The sequence below is a fragment of the Ranitomeya variabilis genome, chromosome 1 (assembly GCF_051348905.1).
Source record: "Ranitomeya variabilis isolate aRanVar5 chromosome 1, aRanVar5.hap1, whole genome shotgun sequence".
Taxonomy (NCBI): domain Eukaryota; kingdom Metazoa; phylum Chordata; class Amphibia; order Anura; family Dendrobatidae; genus Ranitomeya; species Ranitomeya variabilis.
In genome coordinates this window covers 461,714,255-461,735,344 of record NC_135232.1, presented here as the reverse complement: position 1 = coordinate 461,735,344, position 21,090 = coordinate 461,714,255, and the positions used below count along the sequence as shown (strand labels likewise).

General features: G+C 42.0%; 1 protein-coding gene across 1 annotated transcript in view; it reads right to left on the bottom strand.

The window, feature by feature from the left end:
* Positions 1–744: 744 nt before the first annotated feature.
* Positions 745–21,090, bottom strand: part of SVEP1 (sushi, von Willebrand factor type A, EGF and pentraxin domain containing 1) — a 476,580-nt gene continuing 456,234 nt past the window's right edge. Inside the window, exons 48-50 of the mRNA XM_077250467.1 lie at positions 9,081–9,176; positions 6,716–6,809; positions 745–1,259 (exon numbers count right to left, since the gene is read on the bottom strand). Coding sequence (XP_077106582.1) covers positions 1,229–1,259; positions 6,716–6,809; positions 9,081–9,176 — 221 coding nt within the window. The 3' untranslated portion in view covers positions 745–1,228. The remainder of the gene's footprint in view (positions 1,260–6,715; positions 6,810–9,080; positions 9,177–21,090) is intronic.

Here is a 21,090-nt window from a genome sequence, read left to right as displayed (position 1 = left end):
AATAACAGTGAGAGCAGGAATGGCTGATGGGTGAATGCATTAGCTGGCTCCTGCGCTGTAAATAAATGATTTTAAAAAGACGCATGGATTCCCCTGTATTTTTGATAACCAGCCAGGCAAATCTCACTGCTGGGGGCTGCAGCTCTCAGGTGTCAGCTTCAGCAAGGCTGGTTATCAAGAATAGAGGGGTCCCACGCTGTACTTTTTAATTATTTAAATAAATAATTTAAAACAAGGGGTGGGTTCCTCCCCCCTAATTTTGACAACCAGACAAATCTAATATCACAGATTATGACTACTAGATTATGTGATGGGATATTGATTCAGTGAACTAATCTGATTGCTGAATGTGGAGATGGCAAGGAATTTTTCTTCTAATATGGGGCATTTAGTATCTGCTTTGTTGGGTTTTTGCCTTCTTCTGGATCAACATATTATGACACAGGTTGAACTTGATGGACTTCTGTCTAGTTTAAACCTTAAAAACTATGAAACTATGTTGCAAGAATCATTAAAGAGCATTATACTAATTTATGGTGGCATTAGAGGGCTAATTTGCATTCCAGAAAGCTTAGATATGTCATTGTTTGATGAGATCTTTACACTAGAGAGCTGGTATATCCTTCAGCATGGCAGAACATATAAAACATTGCAGAATAGATCACACTGATCACTGGGAGGATTAATATTTCAGACATCATGAGATATACATATTATAACATAATACACAGACCAGTATGAGTTCTTCCGTTTTATTATAAAATGTATTGTAAGCTTTGCTTTTATGGGTAATTCACAACATAGTTTAACAGTAAACAAAAATAATCCGATTTTTGTGCAGAATCGTAAATCCAATTAACATAAAGCAACAAAAAGATATATAAACATTAGCAAAGTCTGCTTTACCATTATTTTTCTGCTAATTATCTGCCATCACAAGTATATCCCATACAGTCACCTTAGGCCGTAAAATCCATTTAGACGCAGTACTTAAGTAAACATTGAGAAAGTATATACAATATCCTTATTCAAATAACATTCAACCTTCAGCAGCATATTATTAATATACATTTGCGTATGAAAATACAGAAGGACTTAAAAAAAAAAAAACATCCACAAGCATAAGAAAATATATCACATTATGGCATTCAAATTTGAATTAAAATGCACTCCAGATTAGATCCTGCATGAAATGGGTTCTCTTTTGTGCAACAAATCTAATTTACCACTAAAAAGGAGAAAACCCATTCTTTCGTTTTCTGAAAGAAACAACAACAAAAAAAGGGAAAACAGTTAGGATGTGATTAAAACGGCAGATGTGGCACATCAAAAGGAAACACAGATCACATTCTAAAAGAAATGAAAGCACACAGAAAAAATAGCCCATCTTGTATATATCTTGTTGATTGCCTATATCTAAAGGACTTTGTGAATAAAAATTGGAAATTACAAAACCATATCAAATTCATGTCACACTGGTTATAGGGTTGGCATATGTCAATAAAATGGCTAATCTGACTTTCTCCACTTAACCCCTCCACAGTTTCATGTCATTTTTTTTTATTAGAGAAACATAATGGGATCAATATGAAGCTGGACACAAAAATGCATGGCTCAGGACATGAACTGTGTCTATTAATCAGCCTGTGATTCTGTGTGTCCATCACATAACCAAGAGAGAATTTTATATTCTGGGACTTATCAACAAAGGTTTATATGAAATGGTAATAATCAGAGATCTCAAAATAATAGGAATAACTGAAACAGAAATTAATTTGAAAGTTAAATAGCATAATAATTCTTTAGTAATACAGTAAACTTTAAAGACAATGCAGAAAGGGAAGAAAAGCATTAGTAGAATTACCATTAACAAATAATATTCCATAGAGTTAGGCTACGTTCACATTAGCGTTAAGCTAATGTGCGTCGGGTTTGCGTCGGCGACGCAGCGGCGACGCATGCGTCATGCGCCCCCTATACTTAACATGGGGGACGCATGCGTTTTTTTTTGTTGCGTTGTGCCACACATGCGTCTTTTTTGCCGCAAGCGTCGGACCAAGAAAACGCAACAAGTTGCATTTTTCTTGCGTCCGATTTTCGGCAAAAACCGACGCATGCGTCGCAAAACGCAGCGTTTTTGCGTGCGTTTTGCCGCGTTTTTGCGTGCGTTGTGCGTTGCGTCGCCGACGCAGCGGCGCACAACGCTAGTGTGAACTTAGCCTTAGTGCGAACCGATTTGTATGGCTCAGTCCTACAGCCACAACAGTTTTTCGGTAGACGTGAGAAATGCCTCTTACTTGACGACATCCTTGGCTCTTTTTTTGATTAACCAGCCTGGTGTAATGTCACTTGTGAGTCATTCTTCAATGATAATGTCTCACAGAGACAAAAGAAGAGCCAAGGATGCGGTCAGGTAAAAAGTGGTCCTCAAGCCTACCGGTCAGATTATTGACGTGGATGTGCAAATCCATTGGAACCAACTCTAATATACACTCACCGGCCACTTTATTAGGTACACCATGCTAGTAACGGGTTGGACCCCCTTTTGCCTTCAGAACTGCCTCAATTCTTCGTGGCATAGATTCAACAAGGTGCTGGAAGCATTCCTCAGAGATTTTGGTCCATATTGACATGATGGCATCACACAGTTGCCGCAGATTTGTCGGCTGCACATCCCAAAGATGCTCCATACAAGGCAGGATGGATCCATGCTTTCATGTTGTTTACGCCAAATTCTGACCCTACCATCCGAATGTCGCAGCAGAAATCGAGACTCATCAGACCAAGCAACGTTTTTCCAATCTTCTACTGTCCAATTTCGATGAGCTTGTGCAAATTGGAGCCTCAGTTTCCTGTTCTTAGCTGAAAGGAGTGGTACCCGGTGTGGTCTTCTGCTGCTGTAGCCCATCTGCCTCAAAGTTCGACGCACTGTGCATTCAGAGATGCTCTTAGGCCTACCTTGGTTGTAACGGGTGGCGATTTGAGTCACTGTTGCCTTTCTATCAGCTCGAACCAGTCTGCCCATTCTCCTCTGACCTCTGGCATCAACAAGGCATTTCTGCCCACAGAACTGCCGCTCACTGGATTTTTTTTCTTTTTCGGACCATTCTCTGTAAACCCTAGAGATGGTTGTGCGTGAAAATCCCAGTAGATCAGCAGTTTCTGAAATACTCAGACCAGCCCTTCTGGCACCAACAACCATGCCACGTTCAAAGGCACTCAAATCACCTTTCTTCCCCATACTGATGCTCGGTTTGAACTGCAGGAGATTGTCTTGACCATGTCTACATGCCTAAATGCACTGAGTTGCCGCCATGTGATTGGCTGATTAGAAATTAAGTGTTAACAAAAGTTGGACAGGTGTACCTAATAAAGTGGCCAGTGAGTGTAAATGAACAATTCTAGTTTTAACCAATCTTTTAACCACTCAATGTTATTCATTTGGGTCTTAGAGTGTAGGAAACCAAAGAGTGAAAACATGGAGTTAAGGGAATAAATCTCTTGCTTTTCTTTTCCTTTACTGGGTGCAGTTTCAGCCAATCAGTGACAGCCAGCTTTGTCATTATAATATTATATTGATTACATATGCAATAACTACCAAAATTATGAGATTGTATTTCTCAGGGCACTTCAGGAATTGTAAAGGCCTAGAACTACCCCTGCTCACACATAAAAGCCATATCTATACCTCAAGCTATATACAGTCATGGCCGAAAGTGTTGACATCTTGAAACTGTTCGGACTTACAAATTAATAGCCGATGAAGTGAACCAAGCATTAAATATAAAACCAAATTTTTATTAGTCAAGATTTAAAAAAAAAAAAAACAACCCACATTAAAAATAAGAGTCTCAAAAGCAGAGTGCCCAGAAGAGGGAAGAGCATTTCAAGCTGTGTGGTAAGTATAACATAAATGTATAATACACGTGGGCTTTATACTACAAGTTGATGCAGATAACACAGGGTACCAGCTTGTGCAGTATATGAGGTCTGTCAAAATCTCAGCAGCACCTGAAAGCCAAGAATAGCTAAATCAAGCTACCGTATTTTTCAGATTATAAGATGCACTTTTTTTGCCCCAAATTTGGGGGGGAAATGGGGGTGCGTCTTATAATTTGAATGTACCTTACCGGCCACGGTAGAGCAGGGTCCCAGGGTCGCTGCTGGAGGAGGCAAGAGTGGAGTGTTGCTGCAGGCCGCAGGCTGGGAGGAGGGGATGTTCGGATATGAGATGGATGGAGATCTCGGCACCAAGATCTCGGGAGATGAGATCTCAGCGCCAAGATCTCCATCTGCGCATGCGCCGCCCCTGTCAGCCATTTTCCTGGAGTCCACCGCATAGTAAACCATGGAAGTGCGGGGGCTCCAAGCTTTTACAAAATGTCGACGGAGCCCCCGCACCACCGAACACCTGCAGCGTTGCATATCCGAACACCCTTTCTCCCAGTCTGGAATCCACAGCATCGCCCCATTCCTGCCTCTGTCAGCAGCGACCCTGGGACTCCGCTTCACTGCAGTCACCACCCCCGGTAAGCAATAAGACGCATGGATTGTAAGAAGCACTACCATTTTATTAAAAACAATTTTTTCCCCTATTTTTCTCCCCAAAATTTGGAGTGCGTCTTATAAACAGCAAAATATGGTATATTAATATATAGTACATATATAGTAAGAAGTTATTTAAGAGTGCTATATGGCCAGTTAGTGTATCGGAGAGGACAGAGGTATTCCTGACACAATCAGAAAACAGTAACGGCAAGTAAGACTATCATAAGGAATACATAATAAGATAAACGGCTGGGTACCGTACCTAAGGATGGAGCAGGAGCACAGCATGTGGATGGAAAGATAGCACTTTCCCCTCACCTCAATGCACGTTTTGCTGTCACTTCTTCTGGCAATTGCTTCTTTCTGATTGTGTCAGGAATACCTCTGTCATCACTTCTGATACACTAACTGGCCATATAGCACTTTTATATAACTTCTTCTGGTGCCGCTGAGATTTTGACAGATCTCATATACTACACAAGCTGGTACCCTGTGTTATCTGCATCAACTTGTAGTATACCTGGTTAGGATAAAGCCCACATGTATTATACATTTATCCTATACTTATACTTTATGGAGCGAGGCCGTGCCCTCTAGACTGCGACACCCAATGGATGGCCGCACCAATACAAATGTATGGAGTGAGGCCTCTCCCACTGGTCAGGCTCTGGATGGGAGTATGAATTATACATACCCTCCGTTAAGGCTCAGAAATGGGCAAATCTTTGCAGCACACAGTGTGCGCACAGGGGGAATTCATAAGTCTGCAGTCACACATAGTGACTGCAGACTATTTGATTTGGACTAGACAACCCTTTTAACAGATTAGTGGGGTAAACGAAGTCTGATCTCCACCCACCAATAACTTTAGCTATATACTCGCAATATGATATAAATTACTGCAATGGCAAAATCCTTTAATGATGGTTTTCACCCATAGCTTTTACCCATATTTTCAGAGGCATCAATTAGCTAATTTAGGTTACTTTGTGTTTTTTTTCATTTAGTTTTCACTGCATTTTTACATCTGTTTTTGTTGTGCTTTTTCAGCTGCAGTTTTGGAAACTTCTTTTATTAATTTTGAAAAAACTTTTATAAAATATTGTGTTTCTGCTGTTCAAATATGACTTTTGATCTATTGATTTTCTCATCTCATTGAAGTCTGGCAAGAGAAGTTGACATGTTGCAAATCGTACTGAAACGCTTATCATGGGAACTTAGTCTTAGGACCTCTTTACCTCTCAGTGTAAACCCAAACACAAGTGTTGCATGCGAATTGTGCTGTGAATACTCTTTGGATTTCACTCCTGCCACATTGACTGAGCAGTTGAATATCCACAGCTTGTTCACTTTTAGATAGACATAATGGCTGCAGCAGAGGGATGTTATATGTAGAACCTCATCCACTTGCCTTGTGCTGTAACCTACCATGGCTTTTACTAGCTAAAATCTACAGCAACTCCACCTCATCTGAACTCAGCCTAAGTTCACACATTCAGTATTTGGTCAGTATTTTACCTCAGTATCTGTAAACCAAAACCAGGAGTGGGTGATAAATACAGAAGTGGTGACGTGTTTCTATTAGACTTTTCCTCTGATTGTTCCACTCCTGGTTTTGGCTACAAATACTGAGGTAAAATACTGACCAAATACTGAATGGGTGTCAGTGGCCTTAGAGTTGGAATTGTAAGCACTTAAAGAGAACTTGTCATGTTAAAAATAGTATCTGGGCTGCAGGCTGCTTGTTATAGAGCTGGAATAGCTGATCAGATTGATGTACATATTTGCGGGAACATTTGATGGTAAAAACTTGTATGTTATTCAACAAATCCTTGGTGTTTTCATGTGTATGAGTGGGCGATCCTATTCAGTAAATGACATTCATTTCTGTATGACTATGAATGCAGAGATAGCTGTCAATCACTATTAGGACCGCCCACTGGACTCATTTATATACAAACTCCAGGCATCTCAATGAATAAATTACAAGTTATAATGAATCTTTTCCAACAAACCTACATATCCTTCTGCTCAGCTTCTCCTTCTTTATGCTATGCTGTCCACAGATCGGACTACATGTGCAACGTGACAGGTCCCCTTTAAAACACACCTTGCTACTACTATCACTGCCTACACTGAAGCATATGGCAATGGTAACAAGACTTACCTAGAGCAGTCAGGCCCTGTCCAGCTTGGTGGGCAATTGCATCTGTTTGGTCTTACACATCTACCTCCATTTAAGCAAGGAGACTGGCAAATAGCTGTAAGAAGATTTTATATAATTAGAGGAATTAAAAATGTTTTGGTAAATATTTTCACTTTGCTTTGATTAATTAGAAAATTACATATACCTATACAACTTTGATCATTTTGTATTTTAGTATTAGCTTTATAAGTGTTATGCATAAAATAACAAAGGGAGTTATGTCTCTTATATCCGATGCATCATATTTATTTTATTTTAATTTGGACTAATAATGGCCAATTTGAAGATTGTTTGCATCTCAACTCAAATTAGCTCTCATTGGAAGGGGCTACCACTACACAGGCTACAAAATTCTCAATCTACAATAGCCTGCTATGTCATTAGATAATTACATATACCTATACAACTTTGATCATTTTGTATTTTAGTATTAGCTTTATAAGTGTCATGCATAAAATAACAAAGGGAGTTGTGTCTTATATAGAGATGTATTTGTGTTAAACATTTCCTTTAGCTTTTAGAAGTATAGTTAATTTGACAGAGCAAGTTTCAAGGACTTCTGCAGAATCCATAATTTACAACCTTGTTATTCCCAATATAAATACATTGTATCTTAGGTAATGTTTGTACTTAACTATTCCCCTTTCTTCTGGGGGTGTAATAAAATATGTGTTGCTTAGGATCTGAGGACAGACAAGAATTATGCACTGATAAACTGGCTATGTGTATTTTCTTATCTCCGATGCATCATATTTATTTTATTTTAATTTGGACTAATAATGGCAAATTTGAAGATCGTTTGCATCTCAACCCAAATTAGTTCTCATTGGAAGGGGCTACCGCTACACAGGCTACAAAATTCTCAATCTACAATAGCCTGCTATGTCATGTGACTAAAATATGAGTAACTCTTAAAACAATGGTTATCTGACAGTAGCAGGTCATCTGAGAAGCACTTTGAAAGAAAAGATCAAATGCGACAGACCAACAACGCTAAAGAGGCTTATATATTTTCTAGGTTTATCCAAGCAATAACTTAAGCAGTTCAACACCGGGTCATTTACCCTCCTTCCTGACCAGGCATATTTTTAGGGTTTGTCATGCATGCGGTTTAAAGAGTTTAGGGGTTTTACTCACTTGGGTGCGATGGGAGGAAGACAGGAGGCTTGTTCCTTTAAAAGTTTATATGGGTTTATTGCTTCATAAACCCCAGAAGCACAAACAGAAAATAAACAGCCTTTAGATTAGGCAAAACAAAGTGACAATGTCCATAGCAGGGCTATGCTCCGCCAGGCCTGTGGGCACACAGGCTGGAGTAATGTCCAGTACTCAGGCTCAGTCTGGAGCCAAACACACAGGAGGCCTTCTCCCTCCCAATACACAGACCATGTGCCAAACAACAGCCTCCATTATACAGGCTGTAACCACACCCAGAGGTAAGGGATGTGGGTAGCCAGACCCGCCCATCTCTCATAGCCACCCGCATCATGGACCCAGGTGCAACAAACGAACTCTCTTAGTGCTTTCATGCACTAGAGAAAATACTCTGAGTTACATTACAGAGTCAAGCCATCTCTGTGACACATACCTCCCATCGACTATGCGACCATTAGCCACACTACAAGAGCTATAAAAAATTTTCTTGTTTGGTAATTTTTGCAACTCCTTTTTTTGGGATTGATGGGGATTCATTTTTATGTCACTATAATAGTCTCTCCTGTATTTATTTGCTGATCTCGGGGGATATCGGTGAAAAAAAGGAAATCATTGTCTGTTTTTCCCATTCTTTTACTTTATTTTATGACCACACAGGTCTACTAAAATACATACAAATGAGCCATATTTTGTAACAAATATTTTTGTATATCAGACATTTTTATATCAGACGGGCTAGTAAAGCAATTTAAATTGAAAATGGCATTTTTTAATTTATCTATTTTTTACCTGTTATGTTTTTATTTCTTTTTCATTTATATTACTCATTCTGCACCTCCACAATGTCATAAAAAACCTTTGGTATTTTTTATTTTTAGCCAATTTTCCTTGTAACTTTGCATATTAGCCCCATTTAAAAGGGAAATGCAGCCTCCCGGTTGCATAGCAGAACTGTCTGGGTCTCCTATGACACTGAAGCTCTTGCATCCCCACTACACACAGCAATCATATGACCTCCGGATGGTGTGCTCCCGGCCTTAAAGTTTAGGGTCATCTGGAAACACTGTTAGCAACATCTTTCTGAAAAAGTGTTAATGATTTAATAAATAGTGTAGTGTCATTAGCTCTATGCTGCTACACTTAGGTGTACAGAAATGTCTCCATTACTTACCAAGATGACAGCGTGACCCAGTCCAGCCATTTAGGCAGTCACATTTGTATGGAGCTGTACACCGGCCTCCATTTAGACATGGCAGGATGCAAATTGCTGAGGAAGAAAACAGATTGTCTAAAGATAATATTCTTTGCCACATAAAGCCACATAACAGCTAACACTGTAAAGTAGGAGCTCCCCGTATCAATCAATCATATGTTTAATCAAGGGCATAGCGAGAGTGCGACCAGACCCATGCAGGAGGAGGCCTCGCCGATGCCAGTAGTTATTTCAGCTGGATGTGCATCATGGGAGTGGAAGAAGGGATTAGTAGAATTGTTTATTTTTTTATATTTGTTGGAGAAGAGCCGCAGAACAAGGACATTATTACTGGAAGAAGCCAAGGATGGGGCACATTACACTGGGAGGGGGGACATATTATTGAAAAGGGCCCAGGATGGTAGCATTATAACAGGGTGGAGGATATATATTACTGGAAGCAGCTCAGGATGGGGCATTATACCAGTATAGGGGACATATATTACTGGAAGGGGCCCAAGATGGGGGACATTATACCAGGAAAAGGGCCAAGGATAGAGGATATTATACCAGGGAAGGGAGACATTATACTTTGAAGGAGCCCAGGATGGAGACATTATACCAGTATGGGGGGACATTATTATTAGAAGTTGCCCGGCATGGGGGAGATTAGACCAGAAATAGGCCCAGGTTCAAGGTACATTATACCTGGAAAAGCCCAGGATGAGGAACATTACTAGAAAGGTGCACAAGATGAGGGACAATATTACATGAGTGGGTAAACACGTATGTCTTCATAGGATCTGGAATGCTAAAAAGCCGCATACATCTGACGAATATCAGATGGGAGCTCAGGTCCAAATTTTACACTAGGACCCATTGGACTCTAGTTACACAACTGAGTTTAATGTAGTAAGTCATCATCATTTTATTTCTTACTATGTGCTCCATTTGAAGGTACATAATGACAAAATAAACTAGATGTCCGATTACTGTTTTTGTACATACAGTAGTAACATTAAAATACTGTACGGAAACAGAATGAAAGAAAAAAAAATACAGGTATGACTTAAAAAAGAACACAAGCAACCATTTCAAACAGAGCCCAAACGTGGACTTGATATTTTGAAAGAACTCTAGAAAACCACTTTCTGAATCCTGGCTCACAGAAAGAGCACCCCATTGCTTTACATTGCATATTTCCAGATATGTCTGATCTTTACCATAGAGGGTATAATACTACAAACACAATGTGCCATAATTACTGATGGCTAACCCATATAAAGCTTGGTTCCACTGTTGTCCCCCTCTAAAATAGATGGTATGAAATTATTAGGCTCCTCAACACACTATTTTCTTCCTCTGTGGATGTAACCAGATTGGAAGCGTTTCTGCCTCTTTGGAGTTATGACACAAGTAGTAATAGATAAAATTGCAGCGTATCCGTCTTCCGTAAAAATAAGATTCTTTATTGGTAATCTATAAAAGTAGCAACAGTATGCAATGGGTTAAGAAAAGGTGCAAATAGAGCAAACGTGTTTCGGATTGTAATCCTTATTCATTTCAACCAATAAGGAATCTTATTTTTACTGAAGACGGACATTCTGGATTTCTTCCATTATTTCATGAACTGTAAAAAAATGTCCTGAAGAAAAAGTTAGTGGACTCTAAACTACATCGACAATAAACCTGCAATTTTGTATATTACTACTTGTGTCATAACTCCAGAAAGCGCAGAAACACTTCCAATCTGGTTACCTCTATTTCATATTCTATGGAAGCTTCTTCATCTAGTCTTTAGGTTCTTTACCTCCCAAGGCTGTTTGCACCTTCCTGACCTGACCACACTTCAATTCTGACCAGTGTCACTTTATGGGGTAATAACTCTGCAACGCTTCAACGGATCCACCTGATTCTGAGACTGTTTATTGGGACAAATTTTACTTCATGACAATGGTAAAATTTCTTCAATATAACTTGACTTATTTGTGAAAAAAACAAAAAATTGTCAAAAATTTTGAAATTTTCAAACTTCTAATTTTTATGCCCTTAAATCAGAGAGTTACTGTATATCACAAAAAATACTTAATAAATAACATTTCCCACATGTCATCTTTACATCAGCTGAATTTTTAACTCCTTTCTGACATTAGAAGTAATAATCTGTCCATGTGCCATGGGCCTATTTGACTAGGGATGAATTATTATGTCATATTTTTAATGCGACACTGCGACCAAAGTCACAATGATCACATTAAAATTCCGGAGCCATCTTACCTCTCTGTAGATGTTGTCATCATCCTGGGGGGTGTCGCTGCCCTCTCGCAACCACGATCACTGTGATTGTCTTTTGAACAGCCAATCGCAGCATTTTTCAGTGTTTCAAGCAATCAGATTGCCTGAAACACTGATGTCCCAGCCTGTGATCGGTGCCCCAATTTGAGGTCATCGAACACTTCAACAAAAAGTTTGCTGTATAAACTTTTATAGCATCCCACTCTTTAAGTCATTCTGTGCGTGAGGTACCACAGCCTGCGCCACTGTCCGCCAAAATCAGAGAGGCCTCCCAAAAACACTAATTGAGCACATGCTCAGAAGGGGTGACAGCAGAGCCCTATGTAGTGACCACCTACTGGTAGTCAAGTACAAGAAGTATATCTTTATCTTGACCACAATACATGGTGATGGCAGCACCCTCAACACTGTACAAAGTACCTCTACACAGGTATGCAAACCGGACTGTGTACCAGAGTACAACAAAAACATGGGGGGAGTTGATCTCTCTGATCAAGTCCTACAGCAGTACAGTGCTTTCAGAAAGGCCAAGGTGTGGCACAAGAATCAGGCCATGCACATCGTACAGATGGCAATGCTTAACGTTTTCCCGCTGTCACGATGTGCAGCTCAGACAGCTATGTCGTTCCTTCAGTTCCAGGAGGTAGTGATTGAGGCCCTGAAATTTGGCAGTCCAGGCCCCAGTACTTCCGGAAGTGTAGCTTCTCATATTGTACCAGGTCAACATTTCCAGGGGAAGGTCCCTCAAAGTGGAAAAAAGGTAAGTCACAAAAGAGGTGCCGAGTAGTGTTGAGCGATACCTTCCGATATGCAAAGGTATCGGTATCGGATTGGATAGGCCGATATCCAAAAAATATCGGATATCGCCGATACCGATACCTGATACCAATGCATATCAATGGGACACAAAATATCGGAATTGTTCCCAGGGTCTGAAGGAGAGGAAACTCTCCTTCAGGCCCTGGGATCCATATTCATGTATAAAATAAAGAATAAAAATAAAAAATATTGATATACTCACCCCTCCGACGGCCCCGGTTCTCACCGGTCCAAGCGTCTGCCTCCATTCCTAAGAATGCAGAGTGAAGGACCTTCGATGACATCGCGGCTTGTGATTGGTCGCGTGACCGCTCATGTGACCGCTCACGCGACCAATCACAAGCTGCGACGTCATCGAAGGTCCTTCACTCCCTGCATTCTTAGGAACGGAGGCACCGCTAAGAGCCAGGGTCCGCCGGAGGGGTGAGTATATCAATGTTTTTTATTTTTATTATTTATTTTTTACATGAATATGGATCCCAGGGCCTGAAGGAGAGTCTCCTCTCCTCCAGACCCTGGGAACCATACGCACCGCACACTTCCGATTCCGATTTCCGATATCGCAAAAATATCGGAACTCGGTATCGGAATTCCGATACAGCAAATATTGGCTGATACCCGATATTTGCAGTATCGGAATGCTCAACAATAGTGCCGAGTGTGTTACAGAAGGGGAATATGCAAGGACACCATTTATCAATGCGACACATGCCCCAATAAACCTGGACTGTGTATGAAAGAATGCTTCAGACTGTACCAGACATCAATTGAATACTAAATTTATTTCTGACTTACCCAAATGACATATGACAACATGACAAACATTACACAACTGACGTGCGACAATCTGACAAACACTACACAACTCAATTATGCCACTACATTATAACATTCACATACCAGGAAACAGTAGATTAGTTTCAAAAAGGGGCATTTGTAGGGCATTGCCACTAGTTAAGTTCCTTAAGGGGTCTAGTTTCCAAAATGGGGTCACTTCTGGGGGGTTTCTATGGTTTAGGCACATCGGGGCTCTGCGTACATAGGACAAATTGCACATCAGCTTTTGGGGTCCAATTTCTCCTGTTACCCTTGTGAAAATAAAAAAATTGGGGCTAAAAGATCATTTTTGTTGAAAAAAAATATCATTTTTTATTTTCATGGCTCTGCTTTATAAACTGTAGTGAAGCACTTGGGGGTTAAAAATGCTCACCACACATCTAGATAAGTTCCTTGAGGGTCTAGTTTCCAAAATGGGTTTACATGTGGGGGGGTTCTACTGTTTAGGCACATCAGGGGCACTGAAAACACGACATGACGCCTGCTAACCATTCCATCAAAGTCTGGATTCCAAAATGTCACTACTTCTTTCCGAACCCCGACGTGTGCCCAAACAGATGTTTTCTCCCACATTTGGGGTATCAGCGTACTTAGGACAAATTGCACAACAATGTTTGTGGTCCAATTTCTCCTGTTACCCTTGTGGAAATAAAAAATTGAGGGTTAAAAGATCATTTTTGTGGGAAAAAAATGTGAATTTTAATTTTCACGTTTCTACGTTATAAACTTTAGTGAAACACTTGGGGGTTTAAAGTGCTCACCACACATCTAGATTAGTTCCTTGGGGGGTCTAATTTCCAAAATGGGGTTATTTATCAGGGTTTTCACTGTTAAGGCACATCAGGGGCTCTCCAAACACAACATGGCATCTGATCTCAAATCCAGCTAATTTTGCGTTAAAAAAGTCAAACGGCGCTCCTTGCCTTCTGAGCTCTGCCATGCGCCCAAACAGTGGTTACCCCCTCACATGGGGTATCAGCATACTCAGGACAAATTGCACAACAACTTTTCAGGGGCACTGCAAACACGACATGACTCCTGATGTCCATTCCATCAAAGTCTTCATTCCAAAACGTCACTTCTTCCGAACCCCCGACGTGTGCCCAAACAGAACATTTCTCCCACATATGGGGTATCAGTGTACTTAGGACAAATTGCACAACAATGTTTGTGTTCCAAATTCTCTGGTTTCCCTTGGGAAAATAAAAAAGATAATTTTTGTGGAAAAAATATGATTTTTTATTTTCATGGCCCTACTTTATAAACGTAAGTGAAACACTTGGGGGTTCCAAGTGCTCACCACACATTTTTAAACTTTTGTTTTAGCCCTCATTTTTTTCATTTTCACATGGATAACAGGATAAAATGGACCCCAAAATTTGTTGTGCAATTTCTCCTGAGTACAATGTTACTCCATATGTAGTTGAAAACTACTTTTGAGGCACAGTGCAAAGCTCAGAAGGGAAGAAGCGTCATATTGGAGTTCAGATTTTGCTGTGCTATGTCACATTGGCAAAGCCCCTGAGATGCCAGACCAGCAGAAACTCCCAATTTATTACTTCATTTTATAAACTACACTCCCCAATGAATTAATTTAGGGGTGCAGTGATCACATTGACACAACATGTGCCTCACAGATTTTTATACAATTGGGTGGTGAAGAAAGAATATTTACATTTTTACCACTACAATGTTGTTTTAGCCTCAAGGTTTTAATTTTTCTTACTTAAAAATAGGAAAAACGTGGAGCTTAGTTTGTTTTAGAAATTTCTCCTGAGTGTGCCAATACCCTACATGTAAACAAGAAATACTTTTCAGGCATAGTGCAAAGCTCAGAAGGGAAGGAGTGCCATATTGTAGTGCAGCTTTTACTGTTATGGTTTGCGGGTGTCGTGTCCCAGAGGGAGAGCCCCTGAGGTGCCAGAACAGCAGAACTCCTCATAAATGACCTCATTTTACAAAATACGCCTCTTGATGAAATCTAGGGGTGCAGTGATCATATTGACAGTACAGGTGTGTCACAGAATTTTATACATTGGGCTGGAAAAAGAGTAAAAATGGTCCCAAAATTTTTCCCACAATTTCTGCTGAATGTAGACATACCCCATATGTGGTGATACAGTACTGCTTAGCCATACAGCTAAGACTCGGGAGGGACGGAGCGCAATTTGCCTCCTAGATAACAGATTTTCTTAGAATAGTTTGCGGACTCCATATACAGAGCCTCTAAGTGCTAGAAAAGCAGAATCCCCCCTCAAGTGACAATATTTTAGAAATGATACTCCTTTGGGAATTTACAGGTCTAGTGACAATTTTGACTCCATGGGTGTTTTCCAGAAACAAGCAGCAGTGAATGTTACGGATTAAATTGCAAACTGCCATTGTAGTGCCCAATAAGTTGTAGTGACCAGTATGCTGTAATGACCAGTACATTGTAGTGCCCAGTATGTCGTGGTGCCCAGCACATGCTTCTGGAGACATGCACCTGTAAATTAGGAGGACTGTCATTTCTACATAAATGCCAAACATGTGGACGCTAAATATGGATTAAGCACACTAGAGCTCAGAAGGGAGAGGGGCATTTGGATTTAGGAGCGCAGAATTTGCTGGATTTCTTTTGGCCTGCGAGGAGCCATAGCGCTTTTCCAGAGCCTTTGTACTACCAGTAATATGGAAGCCCCATATATTTCCATTGATAGATGACGTACCTGAGTAGGGACTTGCTATTTTTGTGGATTGAGTTGAAGCTTTTATTGGGAACATTTCACATAATATTTGGGATCACATTTATCGGGCACTCTACGCTAAGCATTTACTTTGGGTATCCAATCACAATAATGAGCAGAGTTACACTGGACTCCGTCTGGCCTCTGTTTAGCAGTTTCCTACTTTTCAGCAGTGTACAAAACTGTGGCAGACCGTGCTTTTATGCACGCCTAAAAAGTCAGACAGCGCCGGATTGAAGGCGACCAGAAGGCATCCACAGTGCCTCCACCTACCTCATTATAGAGAATCTTCAACGGGGGGGTTCTGTCTGAATCAAGAATTTCAGTGGTTTACATGGAGACCCCGATGTAAGCGCTTTGCGTTGAGCACAGGATAAATGTAAGCCGAACTTTACAATCTTTGGGAGGCTGAATGAACGAATCAACATCAGGTGAAGAATTGGCTTTATTTTTTCCGCCGTTTGTCGTGCAGTATAAGTGACTTTATTCTTTCGGTTTGTGTGATTACAGTGATGCTAGATTCATATAGTTTTTTTATGTTTGGCTACTGTCACACACTAAAAACCTTTATTTATTGCAAAAAATAGTTTTTGTATCATCATATCTTGAAAGCTATAATTTTTCCATTTTCCTACCAACAGAGTCATGTGAGGTCTTGTTTTTTTGCACGGTAAGTTAACATTTTTATTGGTACAATTTTCTGTCACATGACATTTTTTGATCGCTTTCTGTTATGATTTTTGTGAGACAGAATGAACAAAAACTATCAACTTAGGATTTTTTATGGCGTTCTGCGTATGGTAAAATTGAAAAGGCAGGTTTATTCTTCTGTTCAGTACGGTTACAGAAATAACACATTTGTATCTTTTTATGTTTTGCCAAGTTTACACAGTAAAAACTATTTTATAGAAAAATATAAATTTTTGCATTTCTTCATTCTGTGATCTATAACTTTTTTCCACTGATGGAACTGTATGACAGCTTGTTTTTTTGCGAGACAAGATGACATTTTCAGTGATTCCATTTGTATTTACATTTGTCTTTTTGATCACGTTTTTTTCCACTTTTTGTTCGGCAACATGATGAAAACTCCTATTTGGCCCATTAGCTGCACCGCCACGCTGTGAACCCAGCCAGGTTCATACCCTTTGGGACTGGGACTAGTCCACAGGCATATAGGGTCACCTGGGGGCTCCGCTTCAACCCACCAACTCACTGGGGGAAGTATATGCCGAGATAACAGTATAATGCTGGGTGAACCCTGGAACAGACTTAATCGGGTTCCCGGGGGAAAAACAAAAGGAAGGTGAAAAGATGGAAGTCCTCAGCTGGGGGGAATATCAGCAGCAGCTTGCCTTTAAATGGTAGGCGGAGGATAAAGAACACCAGGCCCGGCATAAGGCATTTGATGAGAGGGATCTGCAAGCCAAGGCCCAGACCCACAGAGACAGACACGCAAACCGGGGTCCGCTGAGTCAGGGCACTGTAGTTGCTTTCAGACTAAAAGGAGGCTGGGGGTTCATAAAGGAGCCAGACCTGTTATTGGAGGTGTTCGTCAATAGAAGGGATGTAGAATTTAACCTCCTGGAAGGACACCCGGACTCCCAGGGGACAGTGTAACCTACACCAGGCATTTGGGCAACAAGGGATGGTATGCTTTGAATGTCAGGAAGTGCAAAGACCCTGCTCCTGATTCAGTGGTTACTATAAGACACCAGCAGCGCCAACTCCATCTAGTGCCAAAGTGGTCGCAGCTGCCACGTCAACTGCAGCACCAGCCCCTAAAGCCTACACCAAAACAACAGTATGCACACTACTACTGAGACTGCAGTGGCTGCAGCACCAATGGCCATATGTACCCAGGCCACACAGACCCCTATAGCAGGACATGTTTTGACAGTACACAACTTCATAGGCCATTACCTTTTTGTGTTACCAGGAGTAATACTGGCCCATGAACTTCCCAGGCCAGGAAGTGTTATGACCCCAATGGCGAGGGTCTCAGAGGAACAAGTAAGTCTGCGACGTACAAAAATCCAGCTCATAGGGCAGTGGTAACTGGGTTGACCATATAACTACTCCTAACGCCAACACTAGAAGTAGCCGGGGAACATGCCTACGTTGGTCGCTAGATGTCTCGCGCCAGCCGGAGGACTAACTACCCCTAGAAGAGGAAAACAAAGACCTCTCTTGCCTCCAGAGAATAGACCCCAAAAGTCGGATACAAGCCCCCCACAAATAATAACGGTGAGGTAAGAGGAAATGACAAACACAGAGATGAACTAGGTTTAGCAAAGAGAGGCCCACTTACTAATAGCAGAATGTAGTAAGATAACTTATATGGTCAACAAAAACCATAACAAAATTCCACACTGGATATACAAGAACCCCCAACCCGTCTAACGGCCCGGGGGGAGAACTCCAGCCTCCCTAGAGCTTCCAGCAAGGTAAGGATACAGATTATGTACAAGCTGGACAAAAATGCAAACAAAAACAAATAGCAAAAAGCAAGAAAGCAGACTTAGCTTAATTTAGCAGGAACCAGGATCAGTAGACAAGAGCACAACAGATTAGCTCTGATTACAACGTTGCCAGGCATTGAACTGAAGGTCCAGGGAGCTTATATAGCAACACCCCTGACCTAACGACCCAGGTGAGCATACAAGGGATGAATGACATACCCAGAGTCAAATCACTAGTAACCACTAGAGGGAGCCAAAAGGTAAATTCACAACAGTACCCCCCCCTTAGTGAGGGGTCACCGAACCCTCACCAAGACCACCAGGGCGATCAGGATGAGCGGCGTGAAAGGCACGAACTAAATCGGCCGCATGCACATCAGAGGCGACCACCCAGGAATTATCCTCCTGATCATAGCCCTTCCACTTGACCAGGTACTGAAGCCTCCGCCTGGAGAGACGAGAATCTAAGATCTTCTCCACCACGTACTCCAACTCGCCCTCAACCAACACCGGAGCAGGAGGCTCAGCAGAAGGAACCACAGGCACAACGTACCGCCGCAACAAGGACCTATGAAATACGTTGTGAATGGCAAACGACACCGGAAGATCCAGGCGAAAGGATACAGGATTAATGATTTCCAATATCTTGTAAGGACCAATGAAGCGAGGCTTAAATTTGGGAGAGGAGACCTTCATAGGAACAAATCGAGAAGACAGCCATACCAAATCCCCAACGCGAAGTCGGGGACCCACACCGCGGCGGCGGTTGGCAAAACGCTGAGCCTTCTCCTGTGACAACTTCAAGTTGTCCACCACATGACTCCAGATCCGCTGCAACCTATCCACCACGGAATCCACCCCAGGACAGTCAGAAGGCTCCACATGTCCCGAGGAAAAACGAGGATGGAAACCAGAGTTGCAGAAAAATGGCGAAACCAAGGTGGCAGAACTAGCCTGATTATTAAGGGCAAATTCAGCCAACGGCAAGAAGGTCACCCAATCATCCTGATCAGAAGAGACAAAACACCTCAAATAAGCCTCCAGAGTCTGATTAGTTCGCTCCGTTTGTCCGTTAGTCTGGGGATGGAAAGCGGACGAAAACGACAAATCAATGCCCATCCTACCACAAAAGGATCGCCAGAACCTGGAAACAAACTGGGATCCTCTGTCCGACACAATATACTCAGGAATGCCGTGCAAACGAACCACGTTCTGGAAGAACACAGGAACCAGATCAGAAGAGGAAGGCAGCTTAGGCAAAGGAACCAGATGGACCATCTTGGAGAAACGATCACATATCACCCAGATGACAGACATGCCCTGAGACACCGGAAGATCCGAAATGAAATCCATAGAGATGTGTGTCCAAGGTCTCTTCGGGACAGGCAAGGGCAAGAGCAACCCGCTGGCACGAGAGCAACAAGGCTTAGCTCGGGCACAAGTACCACAGGACTGCACAAATGACCGCACATCCCTTGACAAGGAAGGCCACCAAAAGGACCTGGCCACCAGATCTCTGGTGCCAAAAATTCCCGGGTGCCCTGCCAACATCGAGGAATGAACCTCGGAAATGACTCTGCTGGTCCATCTAGCAGGCACAAACAATCTGTCAGGTGGACAAGAGTCAGGCCTACCAGCCTGAAATCTCTGCAACACACGTCGCAGATCTGGAGAAATAGCAGACACGATAACTCCTTCCTTAAGAATACCCACAGGTTCAGCGACTCCAGGAGCATCAGGCACAAAGCTCCTAGACAGAGCATCGGCCTTCACATTCTTAGAACCTGGTAAATACGAGACCACAAAGTCAAAACGGGAGAAAAACAATGACCAGCGGGCCTGTCTAGGATTCAGGCGTTTAGCAGACTCGAGATACATCAGATTTTTGTGATCAGTCAAGACCACCACACGATGCTTAGCACCCTCGAGCCAATGACGCCACTCCTCAAATGCCCACTTCATGGCCAACAACTCCCAATTGCCCACATCATAATTTCACTCTGCCGGCGAAAACTTCCTAGAGAAAAAGGCACAAGGCCTCATAGTAGAGCAACCAGGGCCTCTCTGCGACAAAACGGCCCCTGCCCCAATCTCCGAAGCATCCACCTCAACCTGAAAGGGAAGTGAGACGTCAGGCTGGCACAAAACAGGCGCCGAAGTAAATCGGCGTTTCAACTCTGGAAAGCCTCCACGGCAGCAGGAGCCCAGTTAGCTACATCAGAGCCTTTCTTGGTCATATCCGTCAGCGGTTTAACAACGCTAGAGAAATTTGCGATAAAACGACGGTAGAAGTTAGCAAAACCCAAGAACTTCTGAAGACTCTTAACTGACGAGGGTTGAGTCCAATCATGAATAGCTCGGACCTTGACTGGATCCATCTCCACAGCAGAAGGGGAAAAAATGAACCCCAAAAAGGGAACCTTCTGTACACCAAAGAGACACTTTGAGCCTTTTACAAACAAAGAATTTTCACGCAGAATCTCAAAAACCATCCTGACCTGCTCCACATGCGAGTCCCAATCATCAGAAAAAACCAGAATATCATCCAGATAAACAATCAAAAATTTATCCAGATACTTCCGGAAAATGTCATGCATGAAGGACTGAAAAACTGAAGGGGCATTAGAGAGCCCAAATGGCATCACCAAGTACTCAAAATGACCTTCGGGCGTATTGAATGCGGTTTTCCATTCATCGCCCTGCCTAATGCGCACAAGGTTGTACGCACCACGAAGGTCTATCTTGGTGAACCACTTGGCACCTTTAATCCGGGCAAACAAATCTGACAACAGCGGCAAAGGATACTGAAATTTGACAGTGATCTTATTTAAAAGCCGATAGTCAATACAA